Source organism: Abrus precatorius, unplaced genomic scaffold, assembly GCF_003935025.1.
Source record: "Abrus precatorius isolate BTA unplaced genomic scaffold, Abrus_2018 Scaffold7, whole genome shotgun sequence".
Classification (NCBI taxonomy): Eukaryota; Viridiplantae; Streptophyta; class Magnoliopsida; order Fabales; family Fabaceae; genus Abrus; species Abrus precatorius.
Window position 1 is genome coordinate 3,324,231 of NW_020874417.1, and position 18,088 is coordinate 3,342,318.

Sequence of the window (18,088 nt, forward strand, 5' to 3'; positions counted from 1 at the left end):
TCCTCCTCAACAATTCTGCAAACAAGAGAGATTGGGCCAAGGTGCAAATAATACTCACACTAAGAAACAAGCTAGAAATAGAAAGCTGAAACATAGCTGAGGTTTCTGAATCATCTTTAGAAGTCATTCTAATATTTCTTTCATATTCTTTTTCTCTTCTCTATAAATCTGCATAGAAATATTGACGAACCTAATAGATGCAAGCATCCTGAACACATACAACAACCAAACAATCAATCATTAAAAAATGCGAGTGTACATGTTAATATGTCTGGGAGATAAATTATTAATCTCTTATCATATAAATATTTTTTACAGAATAAGATGTAAAAAGAAAAAAAACATAGGAGAGTTGCACCCTAACATATTCCAAAATCAGTAGCTAACACTTATGCAAATCAAAGGGTGCCTCGCAAAAATAGAGACACCTTCACGTTGCTAATGACAACAATCGGGTAGAGAGAGGGTACAGTACTGACAAATTTAGACAGAGAAGGAAGAAAAAGAGTGTTTAGTTATGGTTAAAAATTAGATGATAACTTAATAAAATAATAAAATTTATTAAATTAAAAAATAGAAGGCTTAAAAATTTATAATTAAAAGTTGAAAGACTAAAATCAAACAAATACAATAATTAAGGGACAAAAAAATGTAATTTAGTTTAAATTGTATTTTTTTTTTAGGTTTAAATACATTTTTGATTTAATCATCTTTATTTTTATTCAATTTAATAATTTAAAATATATTTTCTATATTTTTATTTAAAATTTGCTTCTTCTTTTAATTTTATTTAATTTAGATAATGTTTTGGAGTTTGATAGTTCACAATAAAAATAATTAAAACTAAAAAATAGATATATGAAATTTGATAAAAAAAATAATAAGTTAAAATTGATCAAGTGATGAAAAAAATTGAATAATGCGCCATTAATTAATTTTTTTAATAATAATTTGAATTTTTACTACGATGCACATAAAATGTAAAATAAGAAAAAATATTGTAAAAATGCTATTATTTAAAAAAATTTAGCTAAATTAAAAAATGAAAAAAAATTAAAATAATATTGTTAAATTGAAGTGAAAAAAATAAAAGCTAAACTCAAAATCAAATTAAATTTAAAGGGTTAAATTGAATAAAAAAGTCTGAAAATAAAATAAAATTTAATATCAATTCAAATGACAACAAAATTATAGGTATTTAGGGATATTTATAAATATTTTAAAAAATATAAATATAAAAAATATCGTGTAATGTAATTTATTATTAATTTTAAAAGTGTAATTAAATTAAAAATACTGAAATTATATATTTATATATTTTATGATAATCAACCCATAATTTTATATAAATAATTGTTACATGAATAATTTACATGCTTTTTATTTTGTTAATCTCAAATTTTAAAATTGAGTTAAGCATTTAAAATCAATTTTTATTAAAAATAACACATTTCTATGGTAAAATTATAAAAATATCTTACTAATTTTTTTATTAATTATTTAACTTTAAACAATTAAATTATTTTTAACAAATTTTTTAAAACTGATACAACACTATATATAATAAAAAATTATGTATGATAATATTTTATTAAAAATTAAAATTTTAACACAATTAAATACATTAATAATTATAAAATTCAATAAAACTTATTATTCTAAAATATTTTTATATTTACAAATTTGCACAAGTTATATATTTTTTAATACTAAACTAAGACTGTAGTCGTTGGATCATAAAAGCACGAGAACAGTGGTATGGATCGTAAATTAGAACGAGGCGAATGGTTAATTTTGCAACCACCGCAACCACATAAGCATAGTTTAGTTTTCATTTTCAAATCATTTTCATTTCATTCATCTCTGCGTCATCCATCGTCTCCTCCTCCGTCAATTCAAGTCCCCACTCTCTCTTTCGCTTTCTATCTCCAACCGCAACCTCTCTCCGTTCAATTTAGCGTCTCTTTCACTCCTTCTCTTAAATTTCGCATTCGCATTCGCAGTTGCATTTCCATTCGCATTTGCATTTCGCAACTTCTCACTGCAGTTATCTCAACGGTCTCCATGCGCTGGTGAATCTGGGAAAGCTTCAACCAGATCTGCACCCGCGCGCACCAGATCCGAACTCTCTGCAATGGAGGAAGCGCTTGAGCTCGCACGCGCCAAGGATGCGAAGGAGAGGATGGCGGGCGTCGAACGCCTCCACCAACTTCTGGAAGCTTCTAGAAGGAGTCTCAGTTCCGGTGAAGTCACTTCCCTCGTCGATTGTTGCTTGGATCTCTTGAAGGACAGTAGCTTCAGAGTCTCTCAGGGCGCGCTTCAGGCCTTGGCATCAGCCGCCGTTCTCGCCGGCGACCACTTTAAGCTTCACTTCAATGCTCTTGTTCCCGCCGTCGTCGACCGCTTGGGAGACGCCAAACAGCCCGTACGCGACGCCGCGAGACGCCTCCTGCTCACTCTCATGGAGGTATCCTTCCGTTCCTCTAATTCGACATCTTTTGCATATCTGTTCGATTTAGTGAATCGTGAGCACGAAACTGCTCGATGTTCAAAAGAAAGATAAGCTAGATTGGTGCAAAGTAGAGATTCTCATAATCTGCGTTTTGGAAAGTGAAAAGCGAGCATGTGAAAGGAAAAGAGTGAATATCGGTTGAAAAGTAAGATCGGGAATAAGACTTTGAGTGTATGAAGAGGAAGCTCGGTGGTATTTAATTCTTAGCAATTGTGCATGGACATTTTACACTTCATTATTTGGTGGTGTTTAAATTTTTAACATAATGTAGAAAAAAAAATCATAATATACTACATTTATTAAAGAAGATAATTTATTATCTTATCTTAATTATTCACTAAAACTATTATTAATTAATGGGACACTTATCTGAGCGTTTCGCTAGTGTATCTGTGTCGGAGTGTCTATGCTTCCTATTTCCAAATTATATCACGAGATATTTAATCAGAATTGTGCTTTTAACTGTAAGATCTCTCCAGGTGTTGTCATGCAGCTATAACATTCTGTTGTAGTAAGGTATCTGGGTACCCACAAAATTATTAGAATATCGTTATGCATATTCGAATAAATATGTTCTTAACATTATTATTTTATGATAATTTTAATATGTATTTAACTTAATATTGTATTCTTGCTATTGGAACAAAATATTGTACTATTTTTATAATTCAAGCGATTTATTATTTTTTCTTCTAATTATAATTTTATATTAGGTTATCTTTACAATTTTTTTCTAATAAATACCCACAGATATCCATAGATATCTGCATGTAATGGTAAATCTGCTTAAAACTCACTTAATGGTTACCCCCACGGATATGGGGCGGGTACAAGGCCAATTTTTATCCACAGGTACCGTAGCCCGTTGACATCCTGAGTTACATTTGAGTGAATTTCAATGATCTGCTAGTGGTTATTTTTTGTGATAATGGATATAGGTTACGTTTGGGTAAATTACTTTGTAAGCTTATTCAATAATCTAATCACATGAGAGCTTATATTTTAAGTTTGATTGTAAAGCTTACTGAAATAAGCTTGAAAGAGTTTATTGAATAAGCTAAAAGAGCTTAGGGAAGGTTATATGTCACTTTCGGGAGCCATAATAATCTCTTCCAAACATTGCCACGTTAATATATATGCTGAAATTTATCATCACACACACTGTTAATTTAACATTTATCAATAGTCGTGCACCCACCCATAAACTGCTATAGACATTATATGTATGAATGAGGATAGGTCTATAACAGGTTAAGCTGGAAGCTATCAGAGTATATGACTGCGATGCATTGCCCATTGTGCTAGGTTCATTGCGAAATGTTGATGTTAGCATTAGGTTATATATTGACAAATAAATGGATTTCTGCGTGGCTATAAATTTTGAATTTGAATATATCTATCTCTATATCCTTACTGTACTTGAATTTTTCTTTCAAAAATAGGAATACAATTCTGTGTGTTTACCCTTTCAGTAAAAAGCTTCAGTACACTTATAATGATTCTATGTGTGTTTTAGTATTTATTTATGTCTGTCTAAATGTGAAGAAAATCCACTGTCCCCTTGGGCTGATTTTGTTATAAATGGCCTGCAAGTTCCTTTCATTTTGAGACACTATTTTCGCTATTATTATTATTTTCAGGTTTCATCTCCAACAATAATTGTTGAAAGAGCAGGGTCCTTTGCTTGGACATGCAAAAGCTGGAGAGTCAGAGAAGAATTTGCGCGAACTGTCACATCTGCTATTGGTCTATTTTCATCTACTGAACTTCCCCTTCAACGAGCTATTCTTCCTCCTGTATGTTCATTGAATTTAATATCTTCCTCCTCTATGTTCGTTGAATTTTGCAAACAAGCAATACATATCCTATTCATTGTTCAATATTTTTTTGAATGTGATATTGACTCCTTTTAAAATTGATCAATGTCAGATTTTACAGTTGCTGAATGATCCGAATCCTGCTGTTAGGGAAGCAGCTATTTTGTGCATTGAGGTAAATATGTCTTGCCCTGTAGTCATTTTATATTGTTTGAACTCGCTTACATTGTTAAGTTCATGCTGGTTATCCAAAAAAATGGGGTTTATGCTGTTTCAGTAGTTATTCAAATTATTTAATATCTTTGCTATAAAAGAAAAAAATTGCTAAAATTGTTAGTTTTTTTAGCTTAAAGTTATGTTTATGAGTGCATTTATACTGATGTGATTGGTAATATCATTAACACATTATTGTTTAAATATTATGGAATGGAAAAATGGGTGTGGCTTTAGTATAAGGTTTAATTTGATGTTAGAGCTATTCTAGGTGTGGATTGTTGACTATATTGGACAGTCAGAGTTGATGTCAAAATTTGTCATAATACTTTTCTGATCGTATCTTGCAAACATTACCTGGTCCACTAAATTTAAAAATTGATTCCATCTAACTTTTGGAGAGTTTGGAATTCTGATTTTAATTCAATTTATTCAGTTTTGTTTGATTATGTGTAATTGGATTAGCTTTTTTTTTTTAATTGCTTTAGTTGTTAATATCATGATGCACTAGGCAAAGGCTGATTGAATAATGATATGCATACCTGAGGATAGTGTTTTGTAGAATTGAAATTCAGATGAATCTCTATACACTTCTTTTATACTCTCTCTCTTTCTTCCTTCAGGAGATGTATGCACAAGCTGGGTCCCAATTTCGTGATGAACTTCAGCGCCACAATCTTCCTTCATCTTTGGTAACCATTGAACAAAAGAATCAGTTTTCTGATTTTAGTATTGTTTTAATATTTTACTCATGCTAAAATTTTCATAACAACTACTGTGAAGGTTTATTATTCCTTTTTCATTGCATTACAATTGTTTCAGGTGAAAGCTATAAATGCCAGGTTGGAGGGAATTCAACCAAAAGTTCACTCTTCAGATGGTATTTCTAGTGGTTATATGGCTGGGGAAATTAAGCCTGTGGGTGTTAATCCCAAGAAAAGTAGTCCAAAAGCTAAAAGTTCATCAAGGGAGAACTCTCTTTTTGGAGGTTAGAATATTTTCAATTTTTGGATTGCAAATGTTTCTATTCTAAATTCTAATTTAGTATCAATAGATCTTTCATCTCCATCTTGCATTTGCCTACTTGCCTGATAACTTGCTCTTTAGTTATTCCTTATTTTCCATTTAATATGAGCTGCACAGTACTTGATCATATGTTTAAATTGGGGTTAGGAATTAAGATGGACAAGCTAATATTTTGCATAAAGAATTTGCTTTCATTTGATAGTAATTTGATATACTTTTGTATGATATCAATAAATAGAGCTTTTAAATCATGCTGGGATTGCTTGAATTTTAACTTCTGATAATAAGGATGCTATTCCAATTGATTTGTAAATGTGATGATTAACATATGTTGATCATTATTAGAATTTTGGGATATTTTAGCTTGCATGTCTTTTTGGGGTATCCCACAAATTTAACTGGCAAAAGCATTGGGATTCTACCTTGGATTACATGGTGGTCCTGGGACCGGACTGATTTTAGTAATCAAATGACATAGTTTCTTCTTCACTTTTTCAATTGTAGATATGAGAGCATCAAATGCAAATTTTGAAAATATACCGTGAATTTGGTGGTGGAAGTAAAATGATTCAAGGAGGATAAATTTATATGGTTAGAAGCGATGAATAACATCCAAAGTTATATGTTTCAAATTTTTCAACAAATATATTGTTATCATTTTAGGGTTTAGGGTGGGATCATAAAATTTGGTTTTTGACCAAGCTTAATGGTGTCATGTGATCCATGTAGGATGTAGCCAACTTCATCTAGTGGATAAGACTAAGTTGTTGTTGTTTTGTTGATATATTGTTATCATTTTGTATAGAGTCAGTCAAGTATGCTATCTATACTTATGATTGCTTTGTTAGTTAGCCATATTTTTGGTATTTTGTTGTGCTTGATTAATGTGTTCAAAATTACAGTGTTTTGGGTATTCAGGGAGGAAATTGAGAGCACTTTCAATAATATTCTCTTGAATATGATCAAAACGTAATACACTAACCCTTATTTATACTAATAATAGATTATAATCCTAACTAAATAAGGACAAAATCATGAAACAATTAGAAATCTGAAACCTAATTCTATGGGATAGTGTAAACTCTAAATTATTCTAAGATATAATCAAGATAATATTGGATATTTTCATATATTCTAACAACATATTTTGTTTTGTACTAAATATGACCAGGAGAAGGTGATGTCACGGAGAAAGCTATAGAACCTATCAAGGTCTATTCAGAGAAGGAGTTAATGAGGGAAATAGAGAAGATTGCATCTACACTTGTACCAGAAAAGGACTGGTCAATTCGTATTGCTGCCATGCAAAGAATTGAAGGGCTTGTTTTGGGAGGTTGGTGTTTCCCATCTTCTTTTCAGGAATATGTAGTATGTACTGAGTTTTATATGCTCAGGATCCAATCTTATGAAATTTCTTTCATTTTGAGTTTAGAAGGGCAAGAACAAATGTCATTGTAGGTATATGTTTAAGTCTTCAGCATGGGGTTGTTGTGAAGGATGTGTATGGTGATCTTACAGTTTTACTTAGATTTTACTTGTAGATATTGATTCAATATGTAAGTCGTGTTTAACTGAAATATTGCATCAAAGAATAATGAAAGCGAATGTAATTGCAAACAACAGAGGAAAAGTTTTGGGGACATAAACTATAGCTCTAACGACATCATTGTTAAGATTGAGGGTCACCAGTCAACCATGTGTCCATTTATAGAGGAGGGGTGTGATTCTTGGAATTCTATTTGTACAAAGAAGGGATGGCTTAAACATTAGTTGCAGTTTAAATTAGAAGCAGATTAGAGTCAACATTATTAAAGTTCTATAACTTATTTTAATTCTCTGCTTTACTTTATTTTTAAAATAGATATATTTTTACTATTATTTGAGGAAAACTGGCTTTACCTTTTCATTTTACTCTTCATTGTAATTTTCGTTGAGATGTTAAAATGCACTGCTACTTTATCTGCTTTTGTCTGTGGCATGAATGATCAATGCCTTGAATATTCTGCTTATCAGGTGCTGCTGATTATCCGTCTTTCAATGGACTCTTGAAGCAGCTTGTTGGACCTTTAAGCACACAATTGTCAGATCGAAGGTCTAGCATTGTGAAGCAGGTACACTGATATTTTCTTTGGGTTTATATTCTCTTCTACAGCCTTTTGTTCTGACTTCTGACTTTCCTTTTTTAGAACTAAAGGTGATTGGTGCATATTTCCTGTTGAAGTCCCCCTGCCTTTTTAAATTTTAAACTTAAAGTGAAATGCCATTTTTATTTTCATGAAGGATGTTAAGATCCCATATTGGCTAAGTATCGGTTATCATGGCTTGGGCTACCCCATCCCTTGGGTTAGGTTTTGGGGTTGGGATAGTAGATCTAATCTGCTTTCAATTCTCATATGGTGTCAGAGCTTTAATGACATAGTTGTCTAAATTTGATCCTTGCACTGATAAAAAGATATTGAAATTAAGCACAAGGTAGTTAGGCTATCATTATCCACACTTCAAGCCCAAAAAAGGCTTGTGTGAGTGGGCATGTTTGGGATGTTATAGGAGTATAAACCATTAACATGCCTTCATGTAATAGCTCATGCTATTGGAGTAGTTGGTTCATGACAAAGGATATACTCCCCTTAATATGTTTGTTTGTCTTGTCTTGACATACAAAATCTTCATTTTTTATTTGTTTTTGGTTGAGGGAGATTTTCATGAAGAGTTCTGTCAGAATAAAGTTTGTGAAATTCAATTTAATTTTAAATTGGGGTTGGGGGGCTGATATTGCATTCCTTTATGTTGGAAACGTGAGCATCCTTAATGGTGTCATAAATTCATAATAGAAAAAAGTGCAAAACGATAAATAGCTATCCTATACGATCTGTATAAGATACATTTAATGCAGCCTGACCTGAACCTTCCATCAAGAACTTATGTAAAAGTTGATTCTAAGCATAGTTCAAAACAAGTTCAAGCAAAAATGTTGGTTTGAAATTTGTTTATGTTTTTCAGATCTGATGTTTGAATGGCTTAGATCTGATTCTTATATTGGGAGGAAGCATAATAGTAGATAATCAATTTTGTATTATGTTACAACTAACAGATGAATGTTTTCTGTTTGGTATTTGCTTTGTTCTAGGGTTGCCATCTATTATGCTTTTTGTCAAAGGATCTCCTGGGTGATTTTGAAGCTTGTGCTGAAATGTTCATACCAGTAAGTTTAACTTTTTAATCTGCGATAATCTTGTTTTTGATGTTTCTAAAATCTTAATTAATACTGGATCTGGTAATCAGGTCCTTTTGAAGCTGGTGGTAATTACAGTGCTTGTAATTGCGGAATCTGCAGATAACTGCATAAAAACGGTAATTTAACATGCTTATTAAATTATTGTATTGTTTTATAACTTTGCAGTATCGTTTTTTCACCTTTGTCCTCTACTGTCCAGATGCTGCGCAACTGCAAAGTTGCTCGTGTGCTTCCTCGGATAGCTGATTGTGCCAAAAATGATCGTAGTGCAATACTTCGTGCAAGGTATGAATTATCTACTCTTGGTGATAAATGTGTGCAAAGTTTTGGGTTTTAATTAATACCGTTTGTATTGCAGGTGTTGTGATTATGCTCTTTTGATACTAGAACATTGGCCTGATGCACCAGAAATACAACGATCAGCTGATTTATATGAGGATATGATTAGATGTTGTGTCTCAGACGCAATGAGTGAGGTAGCTTTTATAGTTGTAGCTTATTTGATGTTTTTAATAAATATAGACTGTGCATCATATTTCTAAGCTGTTAAGAATTTGCATCACGTTTATAGTTGCGTGCTTTGCAGTTGTGGAAGTAAAAGTGGTTCTCCTTGTGTTTGCTTTTGATTTTGGTAAAATTTCAGTTCTCATATACTGTATGTAATGAAATGCAATATTTAAGCTAAATTTGTGAGGAAAGGAAAAATATATATATTTTTTTACTGGTTGGCTTTATGTCGCATTGTGTGTGTGTGTGTGTGTTGTGGGGGGGGGGGGTGCTCACAATTCTGAAACTTTTCATGATAAAACTGATGCAGGTGCAAAGCTGCTATTATGATTAGCTGTTTGTCTAATTCTTTCTAACCTCTAAGAGCTCTTTATTTTCTTCATTTGCAAATGCGATGTCTAATGATCAATTGACCTACATATTAGTAAAATGACATATCCACAGGAGCAAGTTCTGTTGTGAAAAACTCACCACTCTTCTATTACCATGTTGCTTATGAACTTAGAATTGGTGACTTAAATCATCTGACTTGCATTCAGTTAATTTTTTTCCGTTGAAGGAACTGTCAAAAATGACATCATTATTTCATTGCTCTGTTTCAGTGTGTAATCATGTTTGGTAAGACTTCTGTAAATTCTCTTGCAGTATGCAGTTTAGGTTACAATATAAACTAAGATATTTCAGTTTTCTCTGGTAAACCTTATTCTTTCCATTTCATAAAAAAAAAATTTCTTTTAAAACAGAAGCTTGTCAGCACATTTGTTGACTCAACATTTTTCATGTTACCACGTTATTGGTGCCAAGTTGTTTGTGCATAAAAATGACTGCAGTATTAAACTCGTCAGGTGCGGTCGACTGCAAGGATGTGTTACAGAATGTTTGCGAAAACTTGGCCAGAACGTTCCCGACACCTGTTTTCTTCCTTTGACTCTGCTATTCAAAGGGTATATACTTATTTGAAGGTGTTGTTCATCCTTTAGTTTTTGGCTTAATTCTTCTATTAAAGTGAACATAACTCGCAGTTAATAAATGAAGAGGATGGAGGAATGCATAGGCGACATGCATCACCTTCCATTCGTGATAGAGGTTCATTGATGTCATTAACTAGTCAAGCTTCAGCTCCCTCTAATCTAACTGGTTATGGAACTTCTGCTATTGTTGCAATGGACCGAAGTTCAAGTTTATCATCAGGGACTTCTATATCCTCTGGTGTTCTTCTTTCACAGGCCAAATCACTTGGTAAAGGTACAGAACGAAGTTTGGAAAGCGTGTTGCATGCAAGCAAACAGAAGGTCACTGCTATTGAAAGCATGCTTAGGGGTTTGGATTTGTCTGATAAGCATGGTTCATCTGCTCTCCGGTCATCGAGTTTGGATCTAGGTACCAAATAAGTTTACTTGTTAAATACATTTCTTAACTCAATTTTCTGGACTTGTTGCCAGTTAATGGTTGATGTTTGTGGTATGGTTTTTAAACCATTTATGAGCGGCTAAATTTATCTCTTATTGCCCCTAGTGCAGGAGTTGACCCTCCCTCATCTCGTGATCCGCCATTCCCAGCTGCTGTCCCAGCATCTAATCATCTGTCTAGCTTAATGACTGAATCAACTGCTTCTGGTGCAAATAAAGGTAGTAACCGAAATGGTGGTTTGGGTTTGTCCGACATAATCACGCAAATTCAAGCTTCCAAAGATTCTGGTCGGTTATCATATAATAGTAATGTTGGTATTGAGCCCTTATCAGCATTTTCATCGTACTCAAGTAGAAGGGCTACTGAAAAATGTCAAGAAAAAAGTTCTGTTGATGAAAACAGTGACATGAGGGAGACTAGGCGATATGTAAACCCCAACATAGAAAGGCAGTATGTGGATACCCATTATAGGGAAGGCAACTTTAGGGATTCACAGAATAGTTATGTACCCAATTTCCAAAGGCCACTTTTGAGAAAGCATGTAGGTGGACGTGTGTCTGCTGGCAGGAGGAGAAGTTTTGATGATAGCCAATTATCTCTTGGGGAGATGTCAAATTATGTAGATGGACCAGCATCTCTTCTTGAAGCACTGAGTGAAGGACTTAGCTCAGGTTCTGACTGGTCTGCTAGGGTTGCTGCCTTTAATTATCTTCACTCGTTGTTGCAGCAAGGTCAAAAGGGAATTCAAGAAGTAGTCCAGAATTTTGAGAAGGTAATGAAGTTGTTTTTTCAGCATTTGGATGATCCCCATCATAAAGTTGCACAGGCTGCTCTCTCCACACTTGCAGATATTATTTTGGCATGTCGAAAGCCCTTTGAGGGTTACATGGAGCGAATGTTACCCCATGTGTTTTCTCGGTTAATTGACCCCAAAGAGCTTGTTAGGCAAGCATGCTCAATGAATTTGGAAGTTGTTAGCAAAACATACAGCATAGATACTCTCTTACCTGCATTGTTACGCTCACTTGATGAACAAAGGTCTCCAAAGGCAAAATTGGCTGTTATTGAGTTTGCAATAAGTTCCTTTAACAAGCATGCAATGAATCCAGAAGGTGCTGCTAATATCGGAATCCTAAAATTATGGCTTGCCAAGTTGGCCCCATTGGTTCATGATAAAAATACAAAGCTTAAAGAAGCAGCTATAACATGCATTATATCGGTGTATTCTCACTTTGATTCATCTGCTGTTTTGAATTTTATCCTTAGTTTGTCTGTTGATGAACAAAATTCTTTGAGACGAGCCCTTAAACAGCGCACCCCTCGCATTGAAGTAGACTTGGTGAATTATCTGCAGAACAAGAAGGAGCGACGTTCTAAGTCTTCCTATGACCCATCTGATGTTGTGGGAGCATCCTCTGAAGAGGGATATGCTGGTTTATCTAGGAAAGCTCATTATATTGGAAGGTATTCTACTGGTTCTCTGGATAGTGATGGTGGCAGGAAGTGGAGTTCCCAAGATTCAACCCTGATTAAAGCCAGCCTTGGCCAAGCAGCTTCTGATGAAACTGAGGAACAAACTGATTTTAATAATGATATTTTTGGTTCAAAAACTAAAGATCTTGCTTACACAGTCAATTCAATGGGTCAAAACTTTGGCTTTCAAACTAGCCAACTAGGACATGTGGACAGTAGCATGAATTTTGAGGGTCTGTCATCCGATCTGGATGTTAATGGTCTGACATCATTAGAACATCTAAATATATCTGAAGACTTTGGACATGTCAAAGAACATCCTTCTGAATTGAACCATAATCGTCAATCAGCTGAAGATGTGAAGATTAACTCTATAACTGACACAGGACCCAGCATTCCTCAGATTCTTCATTTGGTGAGTTATGCAACTAGTAGATGATGAATCAGCATGGTGATTTTGTTTTTTGACAAAATAAAGATTCCATTAGAAAGAGAAATGTACTTATGGGGAAGGATACATCAGCCTAAAAATCTACTAAATCTCTTTGCAAAATAGATGCAGAAACCCCAAAACCTAGCATGATGCTGCAGTTAATGATACAATACACCAGCCAAATTCTATAAGTAGTAAAAGTTGTCCAAGTTGCTGGGGCTAACCCGAAACTTTCGAAGAATAGGCAAGGGCTTCTTTCAAGCTGTCAAGTCATATCACCATTTAAGAACAAGTGTTGGCAGGTGGAGCTGGGGTGGAACCAATTGCATGGGTGGGGTGGAACCAAACTTTTTCCTTGATTTCTATGTTCAATTTTTAAAGCAATCCTCCTTGAATAATAAAAGTTTCCACCTCTTTGAAAAATTTATGCTTTGTTTGGGTGAAAGGAAAGAAAATAGAGAGTGGAAAGAAAGCACGAATACCAATGTATTTTTTTGTTTGGTTGAAGGGAAAATGAAGATAAAAGTTGACTTGTAGAAACAAAAATTCAAAATTGTCTCTACAAATTTCATGTTTTTTCTTTCCCTCCACCATTTTCTTTCCACTGAAAACAGAGGGTTAGTGTGTAAATGAGTATGCATTTAGCAGCCTGGTTTACATTTTCTGGTTCAGCCTATGTTTTGGAGACAGCTTTATTTAGTCCATATGCTTGTAAACAATCATTCCTTAAATTTATTTTAATGTAGTTATATTAGTTTTTCTGTGACCTAGTTATAGCATTTGTTTTATGTAGATATGCAGTGGGGTTGATGGAAGCCCTATTTCAAAAAAGCGTACTGCACTTCAACAGCTAGTTGAAGCTTCTATAGCAAATGATCATTCTGTTTGGACTCAGGTATGTTTAATTTGATGAGTATCTCTCTCCTTCCTATATCCATCAAGTTTTATGATTGTCAATTGTACTTGAAATGGAAGATGTAGTTTGTTGAACTTCATAAACATACAGATGTGGTTTCCTGTTGTCATGCTTTTTCTTTATTTGATTGTTAATATTAATATTATTTAATGCTATTTATCTTGCTAATCTAAAGTATTTTCTCAGTCATCCTCTCCAAAATGAAATGTCTAGTTGTGTATTAGTGAATTTTTCAATGGATAGAGATGTTCTGCTTGTAAGAAAACACATCCATAATTTGTTCTGTTACATATATATTTCTATTTACTTCTGTGTATTGATAGTTCCTAATAGTGATGGGATTTGTTTTAAGTACTGTCATGAGCAGTCACATATTATTAGATATAAATCATATATGTGACATGTTAACAATCATGTTAGCAGTTTTGGGTAGAAATTAGTAGCAGTAATGTAATGTATATGTGATAGAAAATAACTTAATTCTGCATAAGTTGTTTTATATTAGAACTAGAAGCTGCTTTGATGACAGTTATTCATAGAAAATAACTGATGGCAGTCATGTATTTGATCATATTTGATAGTACAGTGTGTAAATTAGTTGTTATTTGCAGTTTGTGGACAGAGAATACTCTGCAGGAGACTTTTGTCTCCGATACTGCAAGTATTGCTGTACTGTACATAATTTTAGTCAATATTATATTTTATTGGTTTATCAATTGGTGTTCTATCAAATTGCAGTACTTCAATCAGATTTTGACAGTTGTGCTTGAGGTGCTGGATGATTCAGATTCCTCAATCAGAGAGCTTGGGCTTTCGCTGATAGCTGAAATGCTTCAAAACCAGGTGTGTACTGTTTGCGCAGTTTTTGTTGGATTATGCCCTTGCTCATAACAGTAGTTGCAGCTACACGTATTTCTCCTCTCATGGGCATTTTGGGATATTACAAGAGATTGTTTTATCTTTGTCTTTATTATTTCCAGAAAGATGCCATGGAGAATTCAGTTGAGATTGTAATTGAAAAGATGCTTAATGTTACGAAGGATATTGTTCCCAAGGTAACTAACTTTGTCCATGTCCTTGTTTGTCCTTTTATATATTTGCTTTCCCTTCCCAGTCTCTGCAATTTCTATCCCTTCTTCAGGTCTCAAATGAAGCAGAGCACTGCTTGACCATTGTTTTATCTCAGCATGATCCATTCAGATGTTTAAGTGTATGTATTTCTTGATTTTTATACTTTTTGGCTATCCTTCCTGCCGGTAAATTGTTTAGATGAAGGAAACAGGTATTTGTATTACTAACTTAAAAGTTCAAGCTCATATTTAGAATTTAAAATGTTTCAGGTTATTGTCCCTCTACTGGTTACTGAGGATGAGAAAACTCTTGTCACTTGCATAAATTGCTTGACAAAGGTATTCACTTGAACAACCTTTTGTCAGTTTTGCTTCGACTAGTGGTTTCTGATAAACCACATTTTTTGTGAATTCCACTTTCTAATATACATGTTATTTTAGAAGCCTCGTTCCATTCTGGAAGGAAGTATCCTGTGAATCAATAATGCTTCAAAATGGGGAAAGAAACCCCTTTGTACTCATATCCAATTCCATTATGCTTTTATTACTTATAAAATAACATCCTGGGACCCTGCTGACATATTTATATACTTATTTATTTTATTCCAGTTATCAAGTCATTCCTTTGAATTTTGAAGAACTTTTAGGTCAAAACTGTCCTGAATACACAATTCCCTGATTCCTTTCTTCATGAATGTTAGTTGTATCTCATACTTAATGTTGACTATACCTTAGTCTGAAAATTTCATTCTCCGGAAAAGCATTAAATTATATATCAGTGCGAAATGACACCGATATCTTATCACTAACCAATACTGAAAATAAATTCGTTTTTTCTTCCCTCAAAATTTGTGTTCATGTACGCCGTCTGTATTATATTCCATATTTTTAATAACTCACTATATCCCCCTTTTTGTACATGATTTAAATTTTCTTCATAAACATAATCATGTTTAATTTCAACATTATTCCCTTCTCCAGCTTGTGGGGCGGCTCTCTGAAGAGGAACTGATGGCCCAGTTACCCTCATTTCTGCCTGCCTTGTTTGAAGCTTTTGGAAACCAGAGTGCCGATGTTCGTAAGGTACGGAGGGTCTTTTATCTGCATCCATTAATTAATGGTCCTCCACTTCATATATTTAATGAAAATTGGGTGGTAAAAAATTCTGACAGTCAGATAACGATGTAAAGTGGTTTTGTAGTTCTGACAAACTTATCCAATGGGAGATTAGATTCTTGAGGTCTATTTGGTTCTTAATTAAAATGTTGATATGTTCCAACAGTAATGTTATCCCTATTTGAAATTTTGTTGTGATTATTGAACTTGCTTCGAAAGACTTTTGCTGGTGGTCTCCGGCTGCAATATGATTTGAAACATTTCTTATAATTAGGACATAATACTTGGACTATTTGCTTACCACTTTGTACGAGGGAGCTTTGTATTCCCCTGGAAATAAGAATTGTTTGTTTTGGGGGTTGGCTGGTCAATCTTGACACTTCATAGTCTCTTTTTGCTTTTAATTTACTAGCGATTGCTATGCTTTGGCTATACAGGATAACTGCTCTTGTTTCTATCAACTTTCTAGAAATTGTTGACATGCCCTTGCTGTCATTTTTCTCTGTTTTCATAAGTGGTCTCCTCCGTTATTCTTATTTATTTTTGTTTATGGTGGATGGTACAGACCGTTGTTTTCTGTCTTGTGGATATTTATATCATGCTAGGGAAAGCTTTTTTGCCGTATTTGCAAGGGCTTAACAGCACACAGTTGAAGTTGGTTACCATTTATGCAAATCGGATCTCACAGGCAAGGACAGGAAAGTCAATTGAGGTCACTCACGATTAGCAGATCATTCGGACGAAAATTTGTGGGTTTTGAATGCTTTCTTTGTCATTGTTGTGTATTTTGTAAATTGCGTGCATGAATTTTTTCAGGTGAGTTTTCGCTGTGTTTCTTTCCTCACCTTTGTCTTATATTTTTTGTGTTCCTTTTTCCCTGCCGCTGAATGTTGGTTTTAGTGAGTGCTGGTAGTGGAATACGGTGCGGTTGTAATTTACATTGAGGAAACATTATTTTGATTATATTCAATGGTTTTCGAGAAGGAGATTGTCATTGGTTCAGTTACTTCAGTTTTAGATTTTAATTTTTTGGGAAGCAGCTTTTCAAGCTGTAATTCTTGTCGCTAAGAACATGGATACAGTGGCATTCTTGTCACTTTGACACTACAGCTTATTATTTATAAAAAATTGTTGACATCAGCTCTTAAGCATCAGTTTGAACAACTATTAATTGTAACATTTTATTGGAAAAAAAAGTATTTATTAAAATGTTATGCCTTTAATTTAGTGAATGCATTATTTTTAGATATTTAAATTTAGTCTTAACTCTTAAGAGTTAAAGTTTAACAAAATTCATTTATTTATTCATTTTATTAAAATCTATGATTGATATTATGATTTAGTATTCCCGATCCAATAATGAGGAATGTTTGGTATACAAGTTTGAGAGGCTCACTTCTCTAAAATGTTTTAAGCAAATTTAGAGTAAAGTTCTCTGCCTTATATATCCTTTAATTAGTTGACACTTGCATTTTTTTTTTAAATATATATTTTTTTGTTAATTTAAGCTTGAAACTTCAAGTTTTTTTGTCGGGCATTTATCTGAAGTCTTCTTTTGTTGTTGTCTGGGTTTCTGCTCTCTTTTTTTTCCTTCTTGAATTTATTTTTGCCATAGATCTAATTGTTATTTTTTTACCATTTTTTTTGTCTTTATTTTTCTCTTTTGGGATTTGAGCTTTGATATTATATTATGATTTAGTATGTGTGCCCGATCTAATTGTGAGAAGTATTTGGATTACATGTTTGAGAGGTCCGCTTTTTAAAATTTTCTTAGGCAACTTTTGACTAAAGCCCTCTAGCTTATATACCTTTTTGATATGTTGTTGATCCACCAATATAGAATTTATATATCTTAACAATTGATATCGCGTACTGTGTCACTGGTTAAGAAAATTTACCACCATTGAACCTAATTGTTTCATGGTGGAAAAGTGCCTTATAGAGCAATTAAAGCACCAATGTTGAATTGTATGTAAGTTGAGCAACATATGCCTTTGAACTATGTTTTAGGGTTTTTGCAAAGGTGACAGGTTTTAATCTGCTGTATGTAGGGGGAAAAAAAGACGAAGTCTTACACGCATTTTTAGCTTCATGGTGCATCAAATTCTAAAATTTCATTCTAAAGAATTAATATCTATATTGAATAATCAGATATTTCATTTGAACCTAGGAAATATGGGGATGGATTTTCGAAGTGAATTCGCGAAGTCCTGTATTATCTTACGCTTATGGTTACAGTTTAGGTATAGTTGGCATCCGAATTCCAGTCCTTATAAAGTTGCAAAATTTTGTCCTATTTCAACATGTATAGCATCTCAAATTTTGTTCAAGCTTGAAAGAGGTTACAAAAAAAGTATTGA

The 18,088-nt window shown here is 33.5% G+C and overlaps 1 protein-coding gene across 1 annotated transcript; it reads left to right on the forward strand.

The window, feature by feature from the left end:
- Nucleotides 1-1,864: 1,864 nt before the first annotated feature.
- On the forward strand, nucleotides 1,865-16,864 carry LOC113871330 (CLIP-associated protein-like). The gene is made up of 21 exons (XM_027508384.1): nucleotides 1,865-2,467; nucleotides 4,153-4,308; nucleotides 4,442-4,504; nucleotides 5,166-5,234; nucleotides 5,365-5,530; nucleotides 6,740-6,901; nucleotides 7,582-7,679; nucleotides 8,696-8,770; nucleotides 8,851-8,919; nucleotides 9,003-9,088; nucleotides 9,162-9,279; nucleotides 10,156-10,254; nucleotides 10,333-10,690; nucleotides 10,831-12,608; nucleotides 13,420-13,521; nucleotides 14,281-14,385; nucleotides 14,523-14,597; nucleotides 14,684-14,752; nucleotides 14,883-14,951; nucleotides 15,594-15,695; nucleotides 16,294-16,864. The coding sequence occupies exons 1-21, from the start codon at nucleotides 2,135-2,137 to the stop codon at nucleotides 16,453-16,455; spliced, it is 4,314 nt and encodes a 1,437-aa protein (XP_027364185.1). The 5' UTR covers nucleotides 1,865-2,134; the 3' UTR covers nucleotides 16,456-16,864.
- The last annotated feature ends 1,224 nt before the right edge of the window (nucleotides 16,865-18,088 follow it).

What these genes read in the sequence shown, in the direction of transcription:
- LOC113871330 (XM_027508384.1), top strand. Translation starts at nt 2,135, where the DNA reads ATGGAGGAAGCGCTTGAGCTCGCACGCGCCAAGGATGCGAAGGAGAGG. An exon ending in ACAATCTTCCTTCATCTTTG is followed by an intron (nt 5,235 to 5,364) that starts GTAACCATTGAA and finishes CAATTGTTTCAG; the next exon opens with GTGAAAGCTATAAATGCCAG. An exon ending in AGAGTGCCGATGTTCGTAAG is followed by an intron (nt 15,696 to 16,293) that starts GTACGGAGGGTC and finishes TGGATGGTACAG; the next exon opens with ACCGTTGTTTTCTGTCTTGT.